The following is a 17635-nucleotide window of genomic DNA, read 5'->3' on the forward strand; positions in this document are numbered from 1 at the left end:
CACGACATCGGGTCTCCTGTTTACTCCAATAAGCATGTACACACCACTTCTTATATATTGGCAATTTTCAAAGATATACTGGCAGCTATGTACATGTATCTCCAAAAAGAATCAAACACTGAATATGATGGATAAATCAGTTTATTTTTTGTATAACTTTAGTAGACATTTGGAATAGTAGAATTTTTTCTCATTTTCTGAAGGTAATATGAAGAACATGCTATAGTATAATCTTTTTTATTTAAAATTGTTTTGGTTGACATCAATTAAACAATAGTCAACAATGGCAGGTACACTAAAAATAATTAAATGTCTAAAGAAAAGGAGCAGGTAGAGTCATCCAGGTCACCAAAGAGAATGTATTTTAGAGCCTTATTTCAAAATCTGCAATTTGCTGTAAAATGTAAACTGCAGAACTATTGGTATTAAGAAGTACCAGTTGTTTTCCAAGCAAACCTATTTTTATTCTGGGTAACAACCTTGTGTTTTTTGTTGTTTAACACTGAGTGGTTTTTGTTTGTTTTGTTTTGTTTTAATCCAAATGGAGTATCCTGCTTTGAAGCATCTGCTATAACATAGACAATTATACAAACAAGTACCAGTCTCTCGATGTTATTCTAACTTCCAGTTCATATTTGTTCAGTGCTTTTTGCCAGGTGGAAAACATTTCCCGCTTGGATCATTTTTTCAACCTGTTCTTCCAGCGAGCAATTCAACCTGCCAGACTGAACTCGAACGCCAGCCCCAGTGCTCAGCACTATGATAGCTGCAGTGCATTGCTTTTAGACAATCTCCCAGGAGTACGCTGGTTAACGCTGCCACAAGAAATCAAGGTAATCTCCTTTACAAATTTCTTAAGAAGGACTTTTATGTGACAGGGTAAACATTTGACAAAAGCAATTTATTTACCACCATTTTCTGTGTTTCTTTCCGAGGTAGCTTTTGCTGTTATTTCTAAGATGTAATTTAAACAAAGGCTTCCCCTGTTCCAGGCCATCTTTTCTTTCTACCAGATCCTTCTATGGAGCAGTAATGCTGAATTTGGAACCCCACATACATTTCCATAATCAACAGCATGCTGCTGTAAACACAGCTTAGTATCTTCACTCAAGAATCAGGTAGGAAGAGAAGATGAACTAAAAAGGAGTTTGTTTAACAAAAACATCTTCAATATGTAGCAAATATAGTAGAAAAAACAATTGATGGTACATGTGTTTGTTTTGTTCTACCATTTAAACATTTTTCCAATAGGCAGTCTTCTAATCTTTAATGTCATATTTTTATTTGAGCAGCTTATGTTGCAGGAGAGTTGCAGCCAGCTGCTGTAGAATCTGAAGAGATGGCCACATGACATTTGTGTGGCAACACACTGGTGCAGCTTCAATGCATCATTTTTCTGTATCTAATTCCCCCCAGATTCAGGCAAGAGCCGAGAGCTATACAGAAAGGATGTTTGGTTTTCTGCACTAAACTGCAAGGTGTTGGAGGGATTGAAGAGAAAAGGTGAAATATTTTGTATGGCCTAGAGAGCTTGGAGTCTTACATCTGAACCTCTTCTTCCTGAAACGATCTGAAAGATTTAAGTGCGGGATATTGGAAATTCCCCCAAAACAGAAGGAAAATCACTATGTAAAGAAAAAGAACTTCAAGAATAACTTTGTAATCAAAAGCCAATTACCTTAATCTATTTCCCTAAGGCCTTCCATCACCTTTTCTACAGGTTGCCTCCTGTCTACACTGCAGAATTTACTGTGCTGGAGCAATGTGTTATAATACAGCAGAGACGCAACCGTTTTATAATACAGCATTGTCTCGCCTTTGTGGGTGCGCAGGTTCTGTAGTATGGTCCCAACATGATTTGATTCTTCCTACATATGAAGTCGAAACTGTGCTGTAATGTAGTTGGCACACAATCTTGTTGTAATACATTGCCCCAACATAGTAAATTTTGCAGTGTAGAAAGAACCTAATATTTGGAGAGAGTTTTGGGAAGACATTTTATGGAAGCACTTTTAGGGTAAAGGCGAGTAATTGTGTTTTGGTGACAAAAGATATTCCTGACATATTTTTTCTTTATATTGTGTGTATATAGGTCAGCTCCTTGTTTTGTTTTTTTAATAAACACTCGTTTTTGTATAAACTTAGCTCATAGTTTTACATTAGACTAACTAATTTGTTTCTGTTTTACCTCATCTTGTGTCTGCTGTTAACTATGAAACTGTAACTAAGGAAGGAGAGAAACATTCTAATCTGATTTTACAGAGGTCAAGAAGCCCAACTTTATATCTGAGCACTAAATACAAATGAAATAACCCGTTCGATGGCAGTATACATTTTATTACATTTTCTCTCTAAAAGTAAAAGACCAATTTCCTTTGTTATAAGCAACCTTTCTTTAGGCCTCTAAAAGCAGCAAGAGTCTGACTAATTAGGGTATAAAATAAAAATATTTGTTAAAAGAAAACAGTAGAGTGGGTCTTTAAAAACAAAAAAACAAATGTTCCTTATTCGGGCTACCACTTTCCATCTTTTTCTTCTTCATCTTTATTTGGTTTTGTAGATTCCAAGGCCAGAAGGGGACATGGTGATCATCTAGTCTGATCTCCTGCATACTACAGGCCATAGAACTTCCCCAAAATAATTCCTAGAGAATATCTTTTAGAAAAACATCCAATCTTGATTTAAAAATTGTTAGTGATAGAGAATCCACCACAACCCTAGGTAAATTGTTTCCCAGGATAGAGTCTCCCATCCTTTAAATATGGCCTACAATCTTTTTTCCTAGATGTAAACATTTACATTTAGCTATAATAAACTACATATTGTTTGCTAGCTCCCAGTTTAGCAAGCAATCCAGATTGCTGTGCATTAGTAATTTGTCATCTTCATTATTTACCATTCCCCAATTTTTGTTGTCATATGCAAACTTTATCAGTGATGATTTTATGTTTTCTTCCAGGTCACTGATAAAAATATAAATAGCATAGGGCCAAGAATAGATTCCTGCGGGAATCCACAAGTAAACACTCAACTCAAGGATGATTCCCCATTTGCAATTACATGTTGAGACCTATCAGCTAACCAGCTTTTAATCCATTTTAGGTGTGCCTTGTTAATTTTATATCATTCTATTTTTTTTAATCAAAATGTTATGCAATACTAAGTCAAATGCCTTACAGAAGTCTAAGTATCCCATCACAGGCCGTACTACAATATGTTTTGATCTTTATGTCCTGTGAAAATTTGGATTTTCTTGACTGACATATCCATTGATTATATATATGCACTGTGACTGTTGGACTTCATCTTTCATAGCTGTTATCTATCAGGCCTACAACTCTAAGATCCTGATAAGGCATATTCTGTCAGTTTGAATGAATGTCAGTAGCTGTGGCCAGACAGTGCTCTGTTCCTATCCTGAAGGTATGAAGAGCAGCCACAAGAAGTTCTTTGACAAAGCACTAAAGCAAGAGGCTAAGGGTACATCCACATTGCAATGAAAGCCCAGGATTACTGGAACTTAAGTCAGCAAACCTTGGGTTTGAGAACCCAGGGCTTGAGTGTCTACACTGATTGCTGACCCTAGGTTGAGAAATTTTCAGTGCCAGGTAGCAACATCCACACCACAGTATACACATCCAAGCTCAACCAATCATATCTCAGACTTCCAAGCATCCTCCCAAAATGTGACTGCTGCTGCTGCCCTTTATTCATGGCACAGTGTGGGAAAACTTGACTGTCCATCCCCATGCATCACAGGAAGTTTGAGCAGTCTACCAACACATCCTGCCAAGCCATCATTTTGGTCTGCATGCTCCAAGCAACCGGAGTCAGCAACCTGGAGACATTGCCAGTAGAAGAACTTGTCTTGCTTGCACTTTCACTCTTGTTTGAGGAAACAGGCAGAGCTTCCACGAGTCGCTGGTAGACGTTCCAGCTGTGTTTGCTGACCCACCAATAACACCTGACAGAACTAATGATGGGGGAGGACACAGACATGGTAGACTTGAACTGGCTGGTGCTCCTCATGACACAGTCCAGCCGCTGATGCCCCGTGAATAGACAGGTGCTTCTTGAGCAGGGCCACAAGAACAGACTGCTGGGACCATATAGTCATGCAGACCTGGAATGGCCAGCAGCGGGTCCAGAACTTTTGCATGAAGAAAGCTACATTTCCAGAGCTTTGTGAGCAGCTTGTCCTTACCCTGCAGCAACAAGACACACGCATGAGGGCAGCTATGCAGGTTACTATAGCCATCGGAAGTGGTTACTGAGACTGATACAGGTCCATTGCCATCCAGTTTGGTGTTGTAAAATCATCTGTGGGTAAAGTAATGGCAGAGGTTTCTGAGGCAATCAGGTGTGCAGTTTACCCCAAGGTGACAGGCATAAAAGATGTACCTGAAGTAATTGCTGGCTTTGAGAGAATGAGGTTTCCAAACTGTGCCTGAGCCATCAATGGGATTCATGCCCATTGGTTGTCCTCCTCAAAGGGCATGTGAGTATATAAACTACAAGGGGTATTACTCCATTGTTATGCAGGCCCTAGAGGACAACAGAGGCTGCACTGGAGAAGTTCATGATACCAGGATTTTCTGCCAGTCAGAAGTCTATATTAATGGCAGGCTGGGACTGTCTTCCACCAAGTCACATTGTTCATAAATGGAGTTACTGTTCCCACCCACTGTTGTTTTTGGAGACCTCATGTATTCCCTTTTGCCTTGGCTTATGAGCTCAGAAACAAAAGAAGGTTTAATTACACTCTAAGTGGGAGTAGAATGCTGGTTGAATGTGCGTTTTGCAGATTGAAATCCCGTTGGCACTGCCTACTGACAGTTCGGATTCCAGTGTCATCAATGTTGTCCGCATTACTATGGCTTGCTCTGCTCTTCACAATCTTTATGAAGCCAAAGATGAGCCATTTTCCTCCAAATTAACCTGTGATAGTGATGGACTGCTGAACTGGTACACTCAGCCAGAAAGTGCAGCTGAATGTACCCAGGCAACGCAAATTAGAGATGCTTTGTGCTCCCACATCATGGATATCCATGGGCCAATGGCAGAGGGAGAATAGTATGTTTATGAATGTGCTTTGTGCAATGCTTGCATTAGAAAAGATGTGGGAGGTTGATTGTCATACATTGTACTTCTGAAAGACATGACCATTTATGAAATGGGGGCATGAGGGGGGAAGAACTTTGGATTTACACTTACAGATTCATGTAGATATCTGTATTGAGAAATAAATAGTGTTTGCATACAACTTCCAAGTTGTCCCTTATCATGTGTTTATCTTTATTATTTGAAATACACATATGAAGTGATGCTGTGGGTAATAACATTTTGTATTAGAATAAAAACCTTTGTTTTCAAACATTTATTAGAAAGCAACAATATTAAACCATTGCCAGGCAAGTCACCTGCTATTAGGACACCAAAACACCCCAATAACACCAAAACTTTTAACAAAACCATGAACAAAGTGCATGAACAAGAGCAAACAGTGAAACAGTTTCCAAGATGGAAATCTCCTACTGTGGCGTGTCCCCTGGCCTCCCATTCTCCTTTCCCTTCCTTACACATTTACCGCACATTGGGCACCAGGGTGGAGGGGTTCAGTGTGTGGGACTGCATGGGGTACATTTGGCCTATCTGTCTGCTGTTAGGGCTTGATTGCATGGCCCACCCATAGAACTGTCCAAACTGTTCCTGGTCTGTAGCACGTTGTACAGAGGAGGAGACTCAGGCCCTTGGGGTGGGCACAGCAGGAAGCTACAGTCATTGTGGCTGTTAGCAAAAGCAGCCCCTCAAACAGTTCTTTCTGCTGTGCTTATCTTCCTTCCTCATCTGTCATTCCTATTCTAGGAATTGTGAAGCAAGTGTCAGCTCCTGCACTGAAATCCTGTGCAGCCAGCCTGAGCCTTTCTGCTTGCCTCTCTTTCCTTTCCACTTGCTGTAAGTCCCTTGCTCTTCAGTATTGGACCTGCTTCTTGGCTCTGTCCAGAATGGCAACCATAAGTTCATCATGGAAACACTTTCTCTAGGACCAATCCACAACAGTTCAATGACTCAGGCTTCTGCTGGAGCATGGGCAAGCTGTCAGAGTAGTATGGTCTGTAAAACTCAATGGTCCTGGAAGCAGACAAGACACAGAAGGTTATTGTCTCAGTGGATGAGCACAGAAAAATTCCTTTTGAAACTTCAAGGACATAGAACGTTGCTTTTGTAAAAATGTACTTTATATGGTTAGAGGTACCCGTCAGACCACAGAAGTTCCCTGGACACTATCGAGTTAACAGCAGTGAAAGACGTGCACAGATAATGGTAAGTTAAAAATCACAGCTGCGCTTTTTTTTTTTTAAATTGCAGATCAATTTGGGCTTTGGGGGAGAGTGGTTGCCGTGGTGTTCTACATAAGCCTCCTCTATCATTTCAGGCATTCCACATTTTGGAAGATATAACAGTTCTTGGGTTCCCAATTGACAAAAAGAGGTTTTATTCAAATCTGCCAGTAGGAAGACAGCCAGGTATGCCACTGAAGCATTCAGAAATGTGGTGAGTGAACAGCACTGCTATGAGTGGAGTGAGCTGGTCAGCTACCAAGGTGGCCCTGAAAAATATGCCCTTCCCTGAAATGTGACTACTTATCTGGAGGTTCCACTACAGGAAAAGTTTGCAGCTATCAGCACCTGGGATTGGGGCAAAATTCATGAGGGAATCAACAGGATGTTGCTTTAGCATCCATGTGGGTTGGTGCCTCTCCACAGCTTCTGATATATACTGTTTTGACTGCATGCAAACATATAGAACTCCGCTGGCAACTCCCTTTTCCGCCCCCCCCCCCCCATTCCAAGCCCCCATTTCTGGCACATTTCTGGACTGTGTTCAAACCCCCAGATGTATTTCAGACAAATGATTTCATCACACATCAACCATATGGACTACAGTTAACTGAAATGGACTACTGTACAGTTATAAATGGACTACATTTCAACCTCCCTTCCCCAGTTCACTGGTGGCTTGTTACACCATTAAGTAGGTATGGAGCACCGTGCTAACAGGAAAGGCAATATTAGGTTCTCATTTTTAACAAACCAGAATCTCCTTGCTAAAATTGTGCTTTTCGAGTGAAACTTCACTTTTAGAGGCTTATTTCACTGTTCGTGTGTTTCCATTTTGAATTCCACTTGGTGGGTCAGGGAGGGAACACCAAGGCGCTGGTGTGCAATCTGCCATTAGCAGATACACACTGCTACCTAGGGCTTGTAATAACTTTTTGCATTGGTTCATACTGTAACTATACTAATAAACACAAAAACTGAGCCAAAAACTTACCAGATCCAGGGGAACTTCTGCCTCTTCCTTTTCTGCTGCCAGTTCCACAGTGCTCTGCTCTTCCAGTGAGCCATCATAAAGTTCCTTCAAGTATGGCCCAGGATGTGCTGCAGCTGTTCCTGCAGCAAAGCCTCCTCAGGGACCAGTTTCATCACCAGAGTCACTTTGGTGGCCTCATCTGACTCTTGCTTGTGGATCCCATCTCTTCCCAAGTTAGATTCTGGGGTCAGCAGGTCACCATCCTGGCTGACTAGATCATCATACACCACTGTTGGATCCATGTGAGGTGCAGTACCCAGCACTGCTAAAGTCTTTGTAAAACTGGCTTGATGATGATGAGTTCCCAGAAATGCAATTCTGGTCACTGGCTTTGCAGCTTTCTGTCTTCAGCCACTTAATTGCTCCCTGCACTGGTCACTAGTCTGGTAAATTTCCAATCCTGTCAGTTTCTTCTCTATTTGCTGTTAGGCATAATCATTCACGGCACGCTTACTAATATCAAATGTTTTGTTCACCTCACACCAGAGAGTCACCAAAATCGCACTGTGCTCCCTCAACCAGGAAGCTGTATGTTTGGCAAAGGACTTCTGGTCAGTGGCAAACTCAGGAAAAGGTTCAAACAAACCCTAAAACAGTCAGTTTAAGATTAATCTCGATAAAATGGTTGTGTTGCTAATCGGCATAGAGAGGCATTCTGAGGATAATAAATAATAAAATGTTTTGCACATGCCTCTCTTCTTCCACAGATCTCAAAATGTTTGCAGCTCAGCTGCCAAAATAAAATTGGAAGTGCCTAAACACTGAGCTGTACTTGAGCAAAGGCAGGTTGTCTGCATTTCCTGGAATAGGAAGTGGTATAGAGAGGACAAAGAACACCATCATGTGGGATTGTGGGTTAGAATTGGCAGACTCCCAGGGCCAGAGTCCAATGTGGCTGCATCCACACTGCAAAACAATAGGGCTTGAACTTGGGGTACTGGCTGGACTTGGGCTCAGACCCTCCACCTCTGTGAGGCCCTAGAACTCTCAGTGCAAGCCTGAGTCTGAGAGATTTGTGTATAGACAGAAGGGGTTTACGTCTGGAGCCTGACTCTGAGCCCAGGCTTACATTGCAGTGTAGACATACCCTAAATGTGGCTTATTGGTGTTACAGAAAAAGCCCTAGTTCTGTGGCCCTTGAGTGTCTTTTTTCCTTCTTCTTAGGCTAGCTCGGTGTTTTTTGATAATGCTTCCTATTTTTCCTTCCTTTAGAGTTTGTATTATTTTTTTCTAATTATTTTTTAGCTTCAATGCAAGGTCCTTCCTCACTTTATTGGATCAATAGCTGCTTCTTTCTGCCTTCTTCAAAGGTTTTTCTTAATATCTGCTCCTCTTTCTCACAGCAGCATCCCTGGAGCTTTTGATTCTATGGGCTTGTCTACATGGCACAGCAAAGCACACCAGAGGGGTGTGATTTGTAACATACACTAACATGTTGCACTCTGATTGTCCTGTTAACACATTTTAGAATGTGCCAAGAGGGTCTACACGGGCCAATTAGGGCACTTCACAAATCACACCCCTATAACACACTTTGTCAGCAAGCCTTAAAACAGATGGTTTAAGATTAATCTGGATAAAATGGTTGTGTTGCTAATCAGCTTGGGGTAGCATTGTGAAGATAGTAAATAATAAAATATTTTGCACATGCCTCTCTTCTTCCACAGAACTCAAAATGTTTTTGAAAGATGAGTAAGCATGATTATACCCAAGCTGTAAATGGGAACATGGAAACAGAGAGCAGTTAAATGAATGCCCAATGGTTATATAGCAACTAAGTGGCAAAGTTGGGTATGGAACACAGGTATTCTGACTTTCAATCCTGTACATTCTCCCCTGCTAGAGCACATCTCCCTACAGTAGTGAGCTTGACTACATGTTGACTACATATTTGGAAAAAAAAAGTCCCTTATCAGTCTGCTCCCATGAAAGTATTTAATTACAGATCCATGCTCACCTACCTAATTACCTCATGGAGTTGTAAAGCTTGATTTGGCTGTATTTTTGTGTATTCACTCAAAAGAAGCTGATGGTAAGAGACCCATGTAGTTTCACGAAATGAGTGATATGTTGTACTCCCTGCTGGGGATCAGTCTCAGTGGCTTTAAGAATCTTAACTCCAGGAATTCTTGTTAGTTTCTGCTAGGAGTAGAGGCCCAAGATCATGGCTCTGTTGTATTTTTTCCCCCTGCTAGCTTAGCAAGTCAATGTAGCTGGGGTGCTGGAACAATTTGCATAGTGGAGGTGCTGAGAGCCATTGAACTAAACTAAACCATGTACATGATAGAAACCACTTCAAGCCAGGGGGTGTGGTAGCACACCTAGTTCTAGCACCTATGCAATGCAGACTGCAGTGCTTCTTCTGGAAGACATTCACTATTGTGCCTTGTTGATTCTATAGGTGTGGGGCAGGAGACGGGGTTAAATTTAACAAGTAGAGAAAAAGGCACCAATAGAAAGAATATATTACTTATAAACAGGGGGCCTCTCATGCCTAGTGACATGGGCGGCGGGCATAGTAGGCCAGGGAGGCTTTGCCTCCCCTGGCACAGCCGCGGCACCCGGACCTCAGGTTGCAGAGTTTGGCAGTGAAGTTTTTGTTTTATTATGCCCCATGCAAGTTCCAGGGTGGGTTAGGAGGCACATATGCACACATATCAAAAGCGTCTTTTAGGTAACAGAAGCTTTTCCCCTGGCTGGGTTGGTATGGGGAGGGGAGGGGAGGCATGGCATGGCTTTGGCGAGCCCAGGGCTCCTGGCGGGGCTCAGGACTTTGGCCAGCCAGGGCGGGGCCGCTCTGGGCTATGGCTAGCCCTGGCTTCACCAGCCAAGGGGGGGCGCTCCGGGGGGGGGACTCCCGGTGGGGGGCAAGCTTGTGGATCTGCTGGAGGGGTGGCAGGCGGTCTCAGGGCTCCAGCTGTGGGGAGGGCATGGGTGGAAGGGGTAGAGCCAGGGGCTAGCCTTTCCAAAGGGGGGCTCTACCACTGCCCATGCCTAGGAGAGAAGCCAATGGAGCAGCAATAATGGAAAAGACAAGCCCATATGTCATTCTTCTCCTTCCTCCTGGAATGGCAGCAGTTACTCTGCAAGACCACAGGGTATTCCAGATTATACATGATTCAATGGCAGGGATGGAATGGCCTCTAGAGACTACATGCTCCCCTTGGAAATCTATCTATGTCCCCATTGAGTTAAATCTGCTCCTTGTAGCATAAATTTGCAGTGTATGGTTTCTACTCCCAGCAAGAAGGTATAGGTGATAGCATGTATCGGCAGACAAAGAACCAATGTCCATAAAGCCCGTCATGCTACCATAGGACTAGAGGGAGATCCGGACAATGTGCAAGGAGCTAGTACACTTCATATAATGCCTCAGCATCTGTGGGGTTGGTGACAAGATTTCCCTTGAATCACTGGGTTCTACATAGTTAACAGGCACAGCCACTGCATTTTCCCTGCCAGCACTAATCCCAGCCTCTCTCCCTGAAGAGATATGTCATGTTCTGTCCCCCGTCAGCCTGCTGCACTTTTTTCTCATATTTTGTACCTTTTCTTAGATTCTGTTATGCAAAGGAAAGATTCCAATTGTAAGAAGAAAAATCCAATATTGTATAGATGAAGTACAAATATCTACCAAATTCAGAGCCTGAATAATGAATATCTAGATATGTAAAGTAGGAAATGTTTATTCTTAAATATGTAACGCTTTTGTATCCAATCAAATAGGTGTGCTGTAATGGCAATACATGCGTATATTCTGCGGGCTATAGCCTCTTTCCTTTGCGCTCTTTCATACACTATTATCTATGAACTAAAGTATTAAAAACAATTAATACAATTAAATACAAACCAAAACATTTGCTTTACAGAAGAGGCTGTCTCCACTTTAGTTTAAAATGTCTTGTTTCACAGATTTTTGGTTATGTAGTATTAACTAAATCTTCAGTCAAATAACTTGCATCTCCAAAATAAAGCCAGTTTAGACTGTATATCCTTAATATATGAAGAAACTCATTATACAGAAATACATAATCGAACACTTTAAAAGATTCTTATTATATGACCAAAAGCAAGCTATTTTGGAGCAGTTATCACATCGTGAATGCAAGTGAGAAGAAGCAGATCTTTTTTGTGTTTCAGTACATTGCCACCTACAGGGACTCTTCTTGTATTGAACATGGTCTAAAATGATCCTACGTTGTGGTCTAAAATGATCCAGTGTCATAAAGACATTCCTGCTCTACACAAGTCACTAACCTCTAACTTCTGATAAGGATGCTTACAGCCCGCCTGTGCTGTAAGGGATTTTATGGCTTGGTGGATGAAGTAATACGGATTCTCTTCTAGTATAATGATGCCAAATAGAGATGCCATGATAGAGATACTTTTAGCAATAAATTTAGTCTTGTTTAAACCTGTGAAAATTGCATACTATACCATATAACCTCTTAAAGCATCTCAGTTCCTATATGTCATCTATAACATTGCTAGCCTGTAAAGCAGTATCCCTGACAGCAGGGAAACTCATTAATTTTTATGAGCACTTCATCTAATTTAGTATTTTAACCTTTTATCTGAAATGTTAAACTGAACAAATGTCTATTTAATTGAACAATGAGGGCTGCAGGAGTACTGTACCAGAAATGTAGCTTTACTAACACACTCATGCATTCAATGGCTTTATTCTTGATCATGCCAAGCATTATTATTGCTATGACTTTTAATTGTTTTGATTTTGAAAATCCTACTCAGTTTAAAAAAAATTTTAATCCAGTCTGATATCAGATCAATGGAATTATAGTATTAACCCCCTTGATTTTGGCTTTCAGGAGGTCTTATTCAACAATTATTTCCACTATCTACCATATATATATTATAAGCATTTCTAAAATAACCTAGATTAAAGGAGAATCTGATTAGTTGACAGGTTTTGGACCATGGAATTAATTCAGCAGTAGACACATGTCAGGAACCATTAGGCATATCATTTTACCACTTAGCCATCGGCTTATGAAAACACAGGAAAAAGTAGTAGGGAAAATTTGACTGAGATATATCCTTATTATTTTTAATATACCACTTTCTTGTTTATGTGCAGTGGAACTTATGCCAAAATTTAAAGGCAGCTTTTTGTTGGAGTCAGGGGATCAGTGTACAAATGAGGCTGAGAGCTGCCAGTCTTTTATTCCCATCCACCAGGACATGTGCTTAAGTTCCCTGGTTGAGAAGGAAGAGAGGAGTTGTCAGTCCCTACCTGGGTCAAGAAGCAGATCCACAAGTCACTGCCTGGGACATAGAATAAAGAGGCTGACCTTAAAGTGTATCTTGTAGCTTGTGCTGTTCATAAGATTTAGTACCATACAAAATTCTGATTAAAAAGCTCTCACTGCAAAAAATCGGTATACTTCATATAAAATGAAGTCAAACTTAGTTAACTGATAGATCTCAAAGTAATTGTAAATAGAGAGTCATCATACTGTGGGGCATTTCTGATGGGATCTTACAGGAATCTGTTCTTGAACAAATGCAATATCAAAATCTTTATCAGTTATCCGTAACGAAATAAAAAATCTTTACTGGTAGTTTTCCAGTGCTACCAACATTGGTAGAGTTAATTAGGACATATCTGTTCTACAGGGTGATCTTTCTAGATCACATGATCTAGGCTCTTTGGAACAACATGTGCTTTAATACAGCTAACTGCAAGGTTGTTCGTCCAGGAACCAAGAATGCAGGTCACACGTATAGGATGGGGACTGTATTTGGAAATCAGAGACATAGGGGTCATGATGAATAACCAGCCAAATATGCACTACCTGTACGATGCAGTGGCTAAGAAATAAAAATGTGATCCGTGGATGGATAAGTAGAGGAATATGAAGTAGAAATAGGGAGATATTATTAACACTATATACTGCATTTGTTCATAATAATTCCTTTTGGCCTTAAAATTTATTATGACTTGAATTTACCTATTAGATCTGTTCATAGATAAGATGTATACCAGCCGCACGTGCACAATCTTATGTGCACTTGGAGTGGGGGGTTTCAGTTTTATATAACTGGACACTAATTTCCAAAAATGTTGTTAGGGAAATGAATTGAAGCCTTAAATGTGAGTATTTACTGGAGTTCTAGGATGAAGCTCTAAAGACACTGAATCCCTGTAGGATCCTAAACATTGTAGCTGCCCACAGGAAATCAGCAGCTTGCACTGAATCAAATTGACAAAACAGAGCCTTTGTAATGGAGAATGAAGGGTGCTTGCTACCTTGGAAAATGACATGTTGACTTCAAAAGATCAAGATTGTTGTTTTTGGTCTTTATTGCGTGAATTCAATAAAACTCCTGTTCTGATGTTTACAACAGAGCATATTTCTAGCCCACTCATGCTCTTTTAGCACCTATTTAAAAATTCTTAACTTTTACAAGCAAACCTTGTAGGTTTTGTTTTGGTAGAAAGAATATCAAGACCCAGGGAGTCAAAAATATGGCCATATAAGCAGCTGGCTATTAAATAAATTAAATGTTTTTTTAAAAGACAGAAACAATTTTTAAGTAAAATAACTCAAATTTGGATCAGTCTTTTTACAGCTAGTAGAAAAATTATCATCTCTGTTCAATTTCCAGTTGAAAAAAATCTTGAAATAACCTTTATCAGTGTGCACATTTTACTGGACTTGGTATGCTGTAATAATTTTTCCATTGTATTTTGATTTAAGAAGTGTCTGATACCATGAGCCAAGCACAGCTGTAAGGCTTAGTGGACCTATTTGATTTTTTCCCTCTTTTTTTGTTCACATAACATATACAGGGTTATCTTTTGAAGTGTGTATATATACAGGTCATGAAAAATATATCTGACATGTTCTACTCCAAGAACTATACGTGTTAACCAGAATGAAAAATACATGTGCTGCTGCATACCTTTGCCCTCTACCCCACTTCCGAAAGCCATGCCCCTGTAATTTAAAGGAAAAGAATAGTTATATGCTGGACAATGTAGTATATTCAGTTCTAGCACATGGTCAATCAGCAACCTAATACACATTTTGAAAGGTAATTTATTGAATCTCTTTTGTTTTTATAACCTTTCCTTTCCAGGATTCACACCACTTTTTCTTTCTTTTCTGTAACAAATAATGGTTATTTGCAGTGTTGTAGCCCTGTTGGTCCCAGGATATTGGAGAGACAAGGTGGGTGAGGTAATGTCTTTTTATTGAACTAGCTTCTGTTAGTGAAAGACACAATCATTCAAGCTTATACAAAGCTCTTGTTCAGGTCTGGGAAAGGCACTCAAAAGTATCACAAGGGTGGAACCGATACAATACAAGGGTGGAACCGATAAGGTGTTAACACACATTGCAAGATGAAAACCACATGTGATATGGTGGTCTTTGTCTTTTATCATTTTTTGGTATGAGTTCATTCAAAAGTGTAGTGATTGTTCTGTTTCACCCACATAGGTGTTATTGGGGCATTTAGTGCACCGGATGAGGTGCATCCCATGTTATGATAGGCATACGTAGGACCCATGGATCTTGAAGGGCATGTTGGGGCGGTATTGATCATTGTAGCACTGAAGATATGTCTGCAGGTTTTATATCTGTTGTTCTGGTAGGGCTGGAGCCTCTTTGAGTTGATGTGTCCTGGTCTGTGGGCAGCTTGCTTCTGACAGTGAGCTTAGAGAGGTTGGGGGGTTGTCTGAAGACCAGAAAAGGGGGTTCAGGAAAGACTTCTTGCAAGATGTGGTCTCCACTGAGTATGGGTTGAAACTGTTTAACGATACATATGGGTTCCAGCGTGAGTGGTAGGTGACAATGAGGGGTGTATGGTCTTAGGGGTTTTTTTTTCCTTTTTTGAAGCAGACTCTCTCATAGTATTTGGGTGACCCATTGCATATGCCAGGGGTGGCCAAACTGGGGCTTGTGAGCCACATGCAGCTCTTTTACTGTTAAAGTGTGGCTTGTGAAGCCTCCTACACCTCCTTTCCATTCTCCACCTACCAGATTGATAGGAGGGAGAGAGCTTGTGACCTCTGCCATGCAGCGGGGCGGTCGGGTAGGGGCTTCTGTCCAGTGGGGAGCGGGGCCTTGGGGCTTCTCCCCAGTGTGGAGTGGGGGGGTCTCAGGGCTTCAGCTCTGTGGGACACACCTGCTGGGGCTCCAGCAGGAACAGGGCTGAAACCCTAAGCCCTGTCAGGCGCCTCCCATGGGGCTGAAGTCAGAGTCCTGGAAAGTGTGCCCTAGCTCTCAAACTTCTGAAGATTGTTGTATGCAGCTCGGAGGGTCAGTAAATTTGGCCACTCCTGGAATATGCAATCTCCGTCTTCAGTGGAGTGTCTTTGTTTGGTGAAGGCAACTTTAAGTGTGTTAAGGTGTGTAACCGACATTTTCTCCTCAGAGGATGTTCTGTGGTGTCTGAGTGCCTGTCTGTAACAGATTTCTTGATGTGTTTGGGGTGCTTACTAGATCTGTGAATTAAGTGATCCATAACTATATAGGTGTTAACTGCCCACTTCACCTGGAATAGTTACTCCTTAGCCATTCCACCCACTATTTAGCTGGGACACTCTGAGTATATTTACCAGACCTGAAGAACAACTCTGTGAAGCTTGAAAGCTTGTCTCTTTCATTTACAGAAATTTAGTCAATAAGGCTGCGTTTACAAGTAGCACTTTTGCCGGTAAAATACATCCTGACCGACATAATGGTATGGATTGCGCCATGTCAGTGGGGGACGCTTTCCCACTGACATAGCTGTTGCTGCTCATTGTAGATGGTTTAATTATGTTGACGAGAGAGCTCTCTCCCATCTGCATAGAGCGGCTAGACAGGAGACCTTACAGACCACAGCTGCATCGGTGCAGATGTGCTGCTGTAAGGTCTCGAGTGTAGACGTCGCCTAAAAAAATATTACCTCACCCACTTTGTCTCTCTAATAAACAAACAAAGATGTATTTTTTCTGCCGTTTTCAGGACCTGTTTACTCTTTTTTCTTTCTCTTCACTGTGTTCTCTGCATCCCCTTATTTCTTCTCCCCAAAAATCTCTCTTCCTTTCTTCTTTTCTCACGTCTCCCATCAGTCTCTCTCTCTTTCTCCCATCCTCATAACCCAAACACACACCTGCATCAACTTTCTCAACCACCCCCTTAGAAATACATAAGGGTTGGAAATGTATCAGATGTCTAAAACTCAGAGGACTAAACATACTAGTTAAGACTGATAAAAGAGTAGTGGGATCCACTATTCAGGAGCAACATTTAAGTAAGAAGCCAATCTCCACCACTTCCTAGTTGCTGGAATTCCTACCTAAGATGCCATGGATTCTGAAAGGGAGATGTCTCTGTTTGCCTCCTCCCTCCTACACAAGAGCCTTCTGGGTGCAGCCAAGGTGGGATATTTCTGCTAGTCCTGACTGCTGCAGTTGTGGGGGGCATTTCTATTACTTTTCTCCTGGCTCCTGCAAGGAGTGTCTCCAGTATTCAACCTCTCCCCCAGCCTTTCTATTTGTACTTGTCATGGTTCCTTCCCCACTCTGATCTCTAGGGTACAGATGTTGGGACCTGCATGAAAACCCCCTAAGCTTATTCTTACCAGCTTAGGTTAAAAGCTGCCACCACCAAAGTGTTACACAAAGAACAGGGGAAGTACCCACATGGAAATGTCTCCCCTCCAAAATCCCCCCCCAAGCACTACACCCCCTTTCCTGGGGAAGGCTTGACAAAAATCTTCACCAATTTGCATAGGTGAACACAGACCCAAACCCTTGGATCTTAAGAACAATGAAAAGCAATCACATTCTTAAAAGAAGAATTTTAATTAGAGTAAAAGAATCACCTCTGTAAAATCAGGATAGTAAATACCTTACAGGATAATCAGATTCAAAACAAAGAGAATCCCTCCAGGCAAAACCTTAAGTTACAAAAAGATACAAAAACAGGAATATCCATTCCATTCAGCACAACTTATTTTATCAGCCATTTAAACAAAACAGAATCTAACGCATATCTACCTAGATTGCTTACTGACTTTTTAAAGGAGTTCTGACCATTCCTGCTCTGGTCCCTGGTCCATAGACAGAGAGTACCCTTTGTTCCCTATCCCCCAAGCTTTGAAAATATCTTGTCTCCTTATTGGTCATTTTGGTCAGGTGCCAACGAGGTTATCTTAGCTTCTTAATCCTTTACAGGTGAAAGGGTTTTTCCTCTGGCCAGGCGGGATTTAAAGGTGTTTAGCCTTCTCTTTATATTTATGACAG

General features: G+C 41.3%; 1 protein-coding gene across 3 annotated transcripts in view; it reads left to right on the plus strand.

The window, feature by feature from the left end:
- Nucleotides 1–17635, plus strand: part of INTU (inturned planar cell polarity protein) — a 109143-nt gene that overhangs the window by 65130 nt on the left and 26378 nt on the right. For all 3 annotated transcript variants that reach the window (XM_038400715.2, XM_038400714.2, XM_038400716.2), the window contains exon 8: nt 644–833. In XM_038400715.2, the coding sequence (XP_038256643.1) occupies nt 644–833 (190 nt within the window). The remainder of the gene's footprint in view (nt 1–643; nt 834–17635) is intronic.

Source organism: Dermochelys coriacea, chromosome 4, assembly GCF_009764565.3.
Source record: "Dermochelys coriacea isolate rDerCor1 chromosome 4, rDerCor1.pri.v4, whole genome shotgun sequence".
NCBI lineage: Eukaryota > Metazoa > Chordata > Testudines > Dermochelyidae > Dermochelys > Dermochelys coriacea.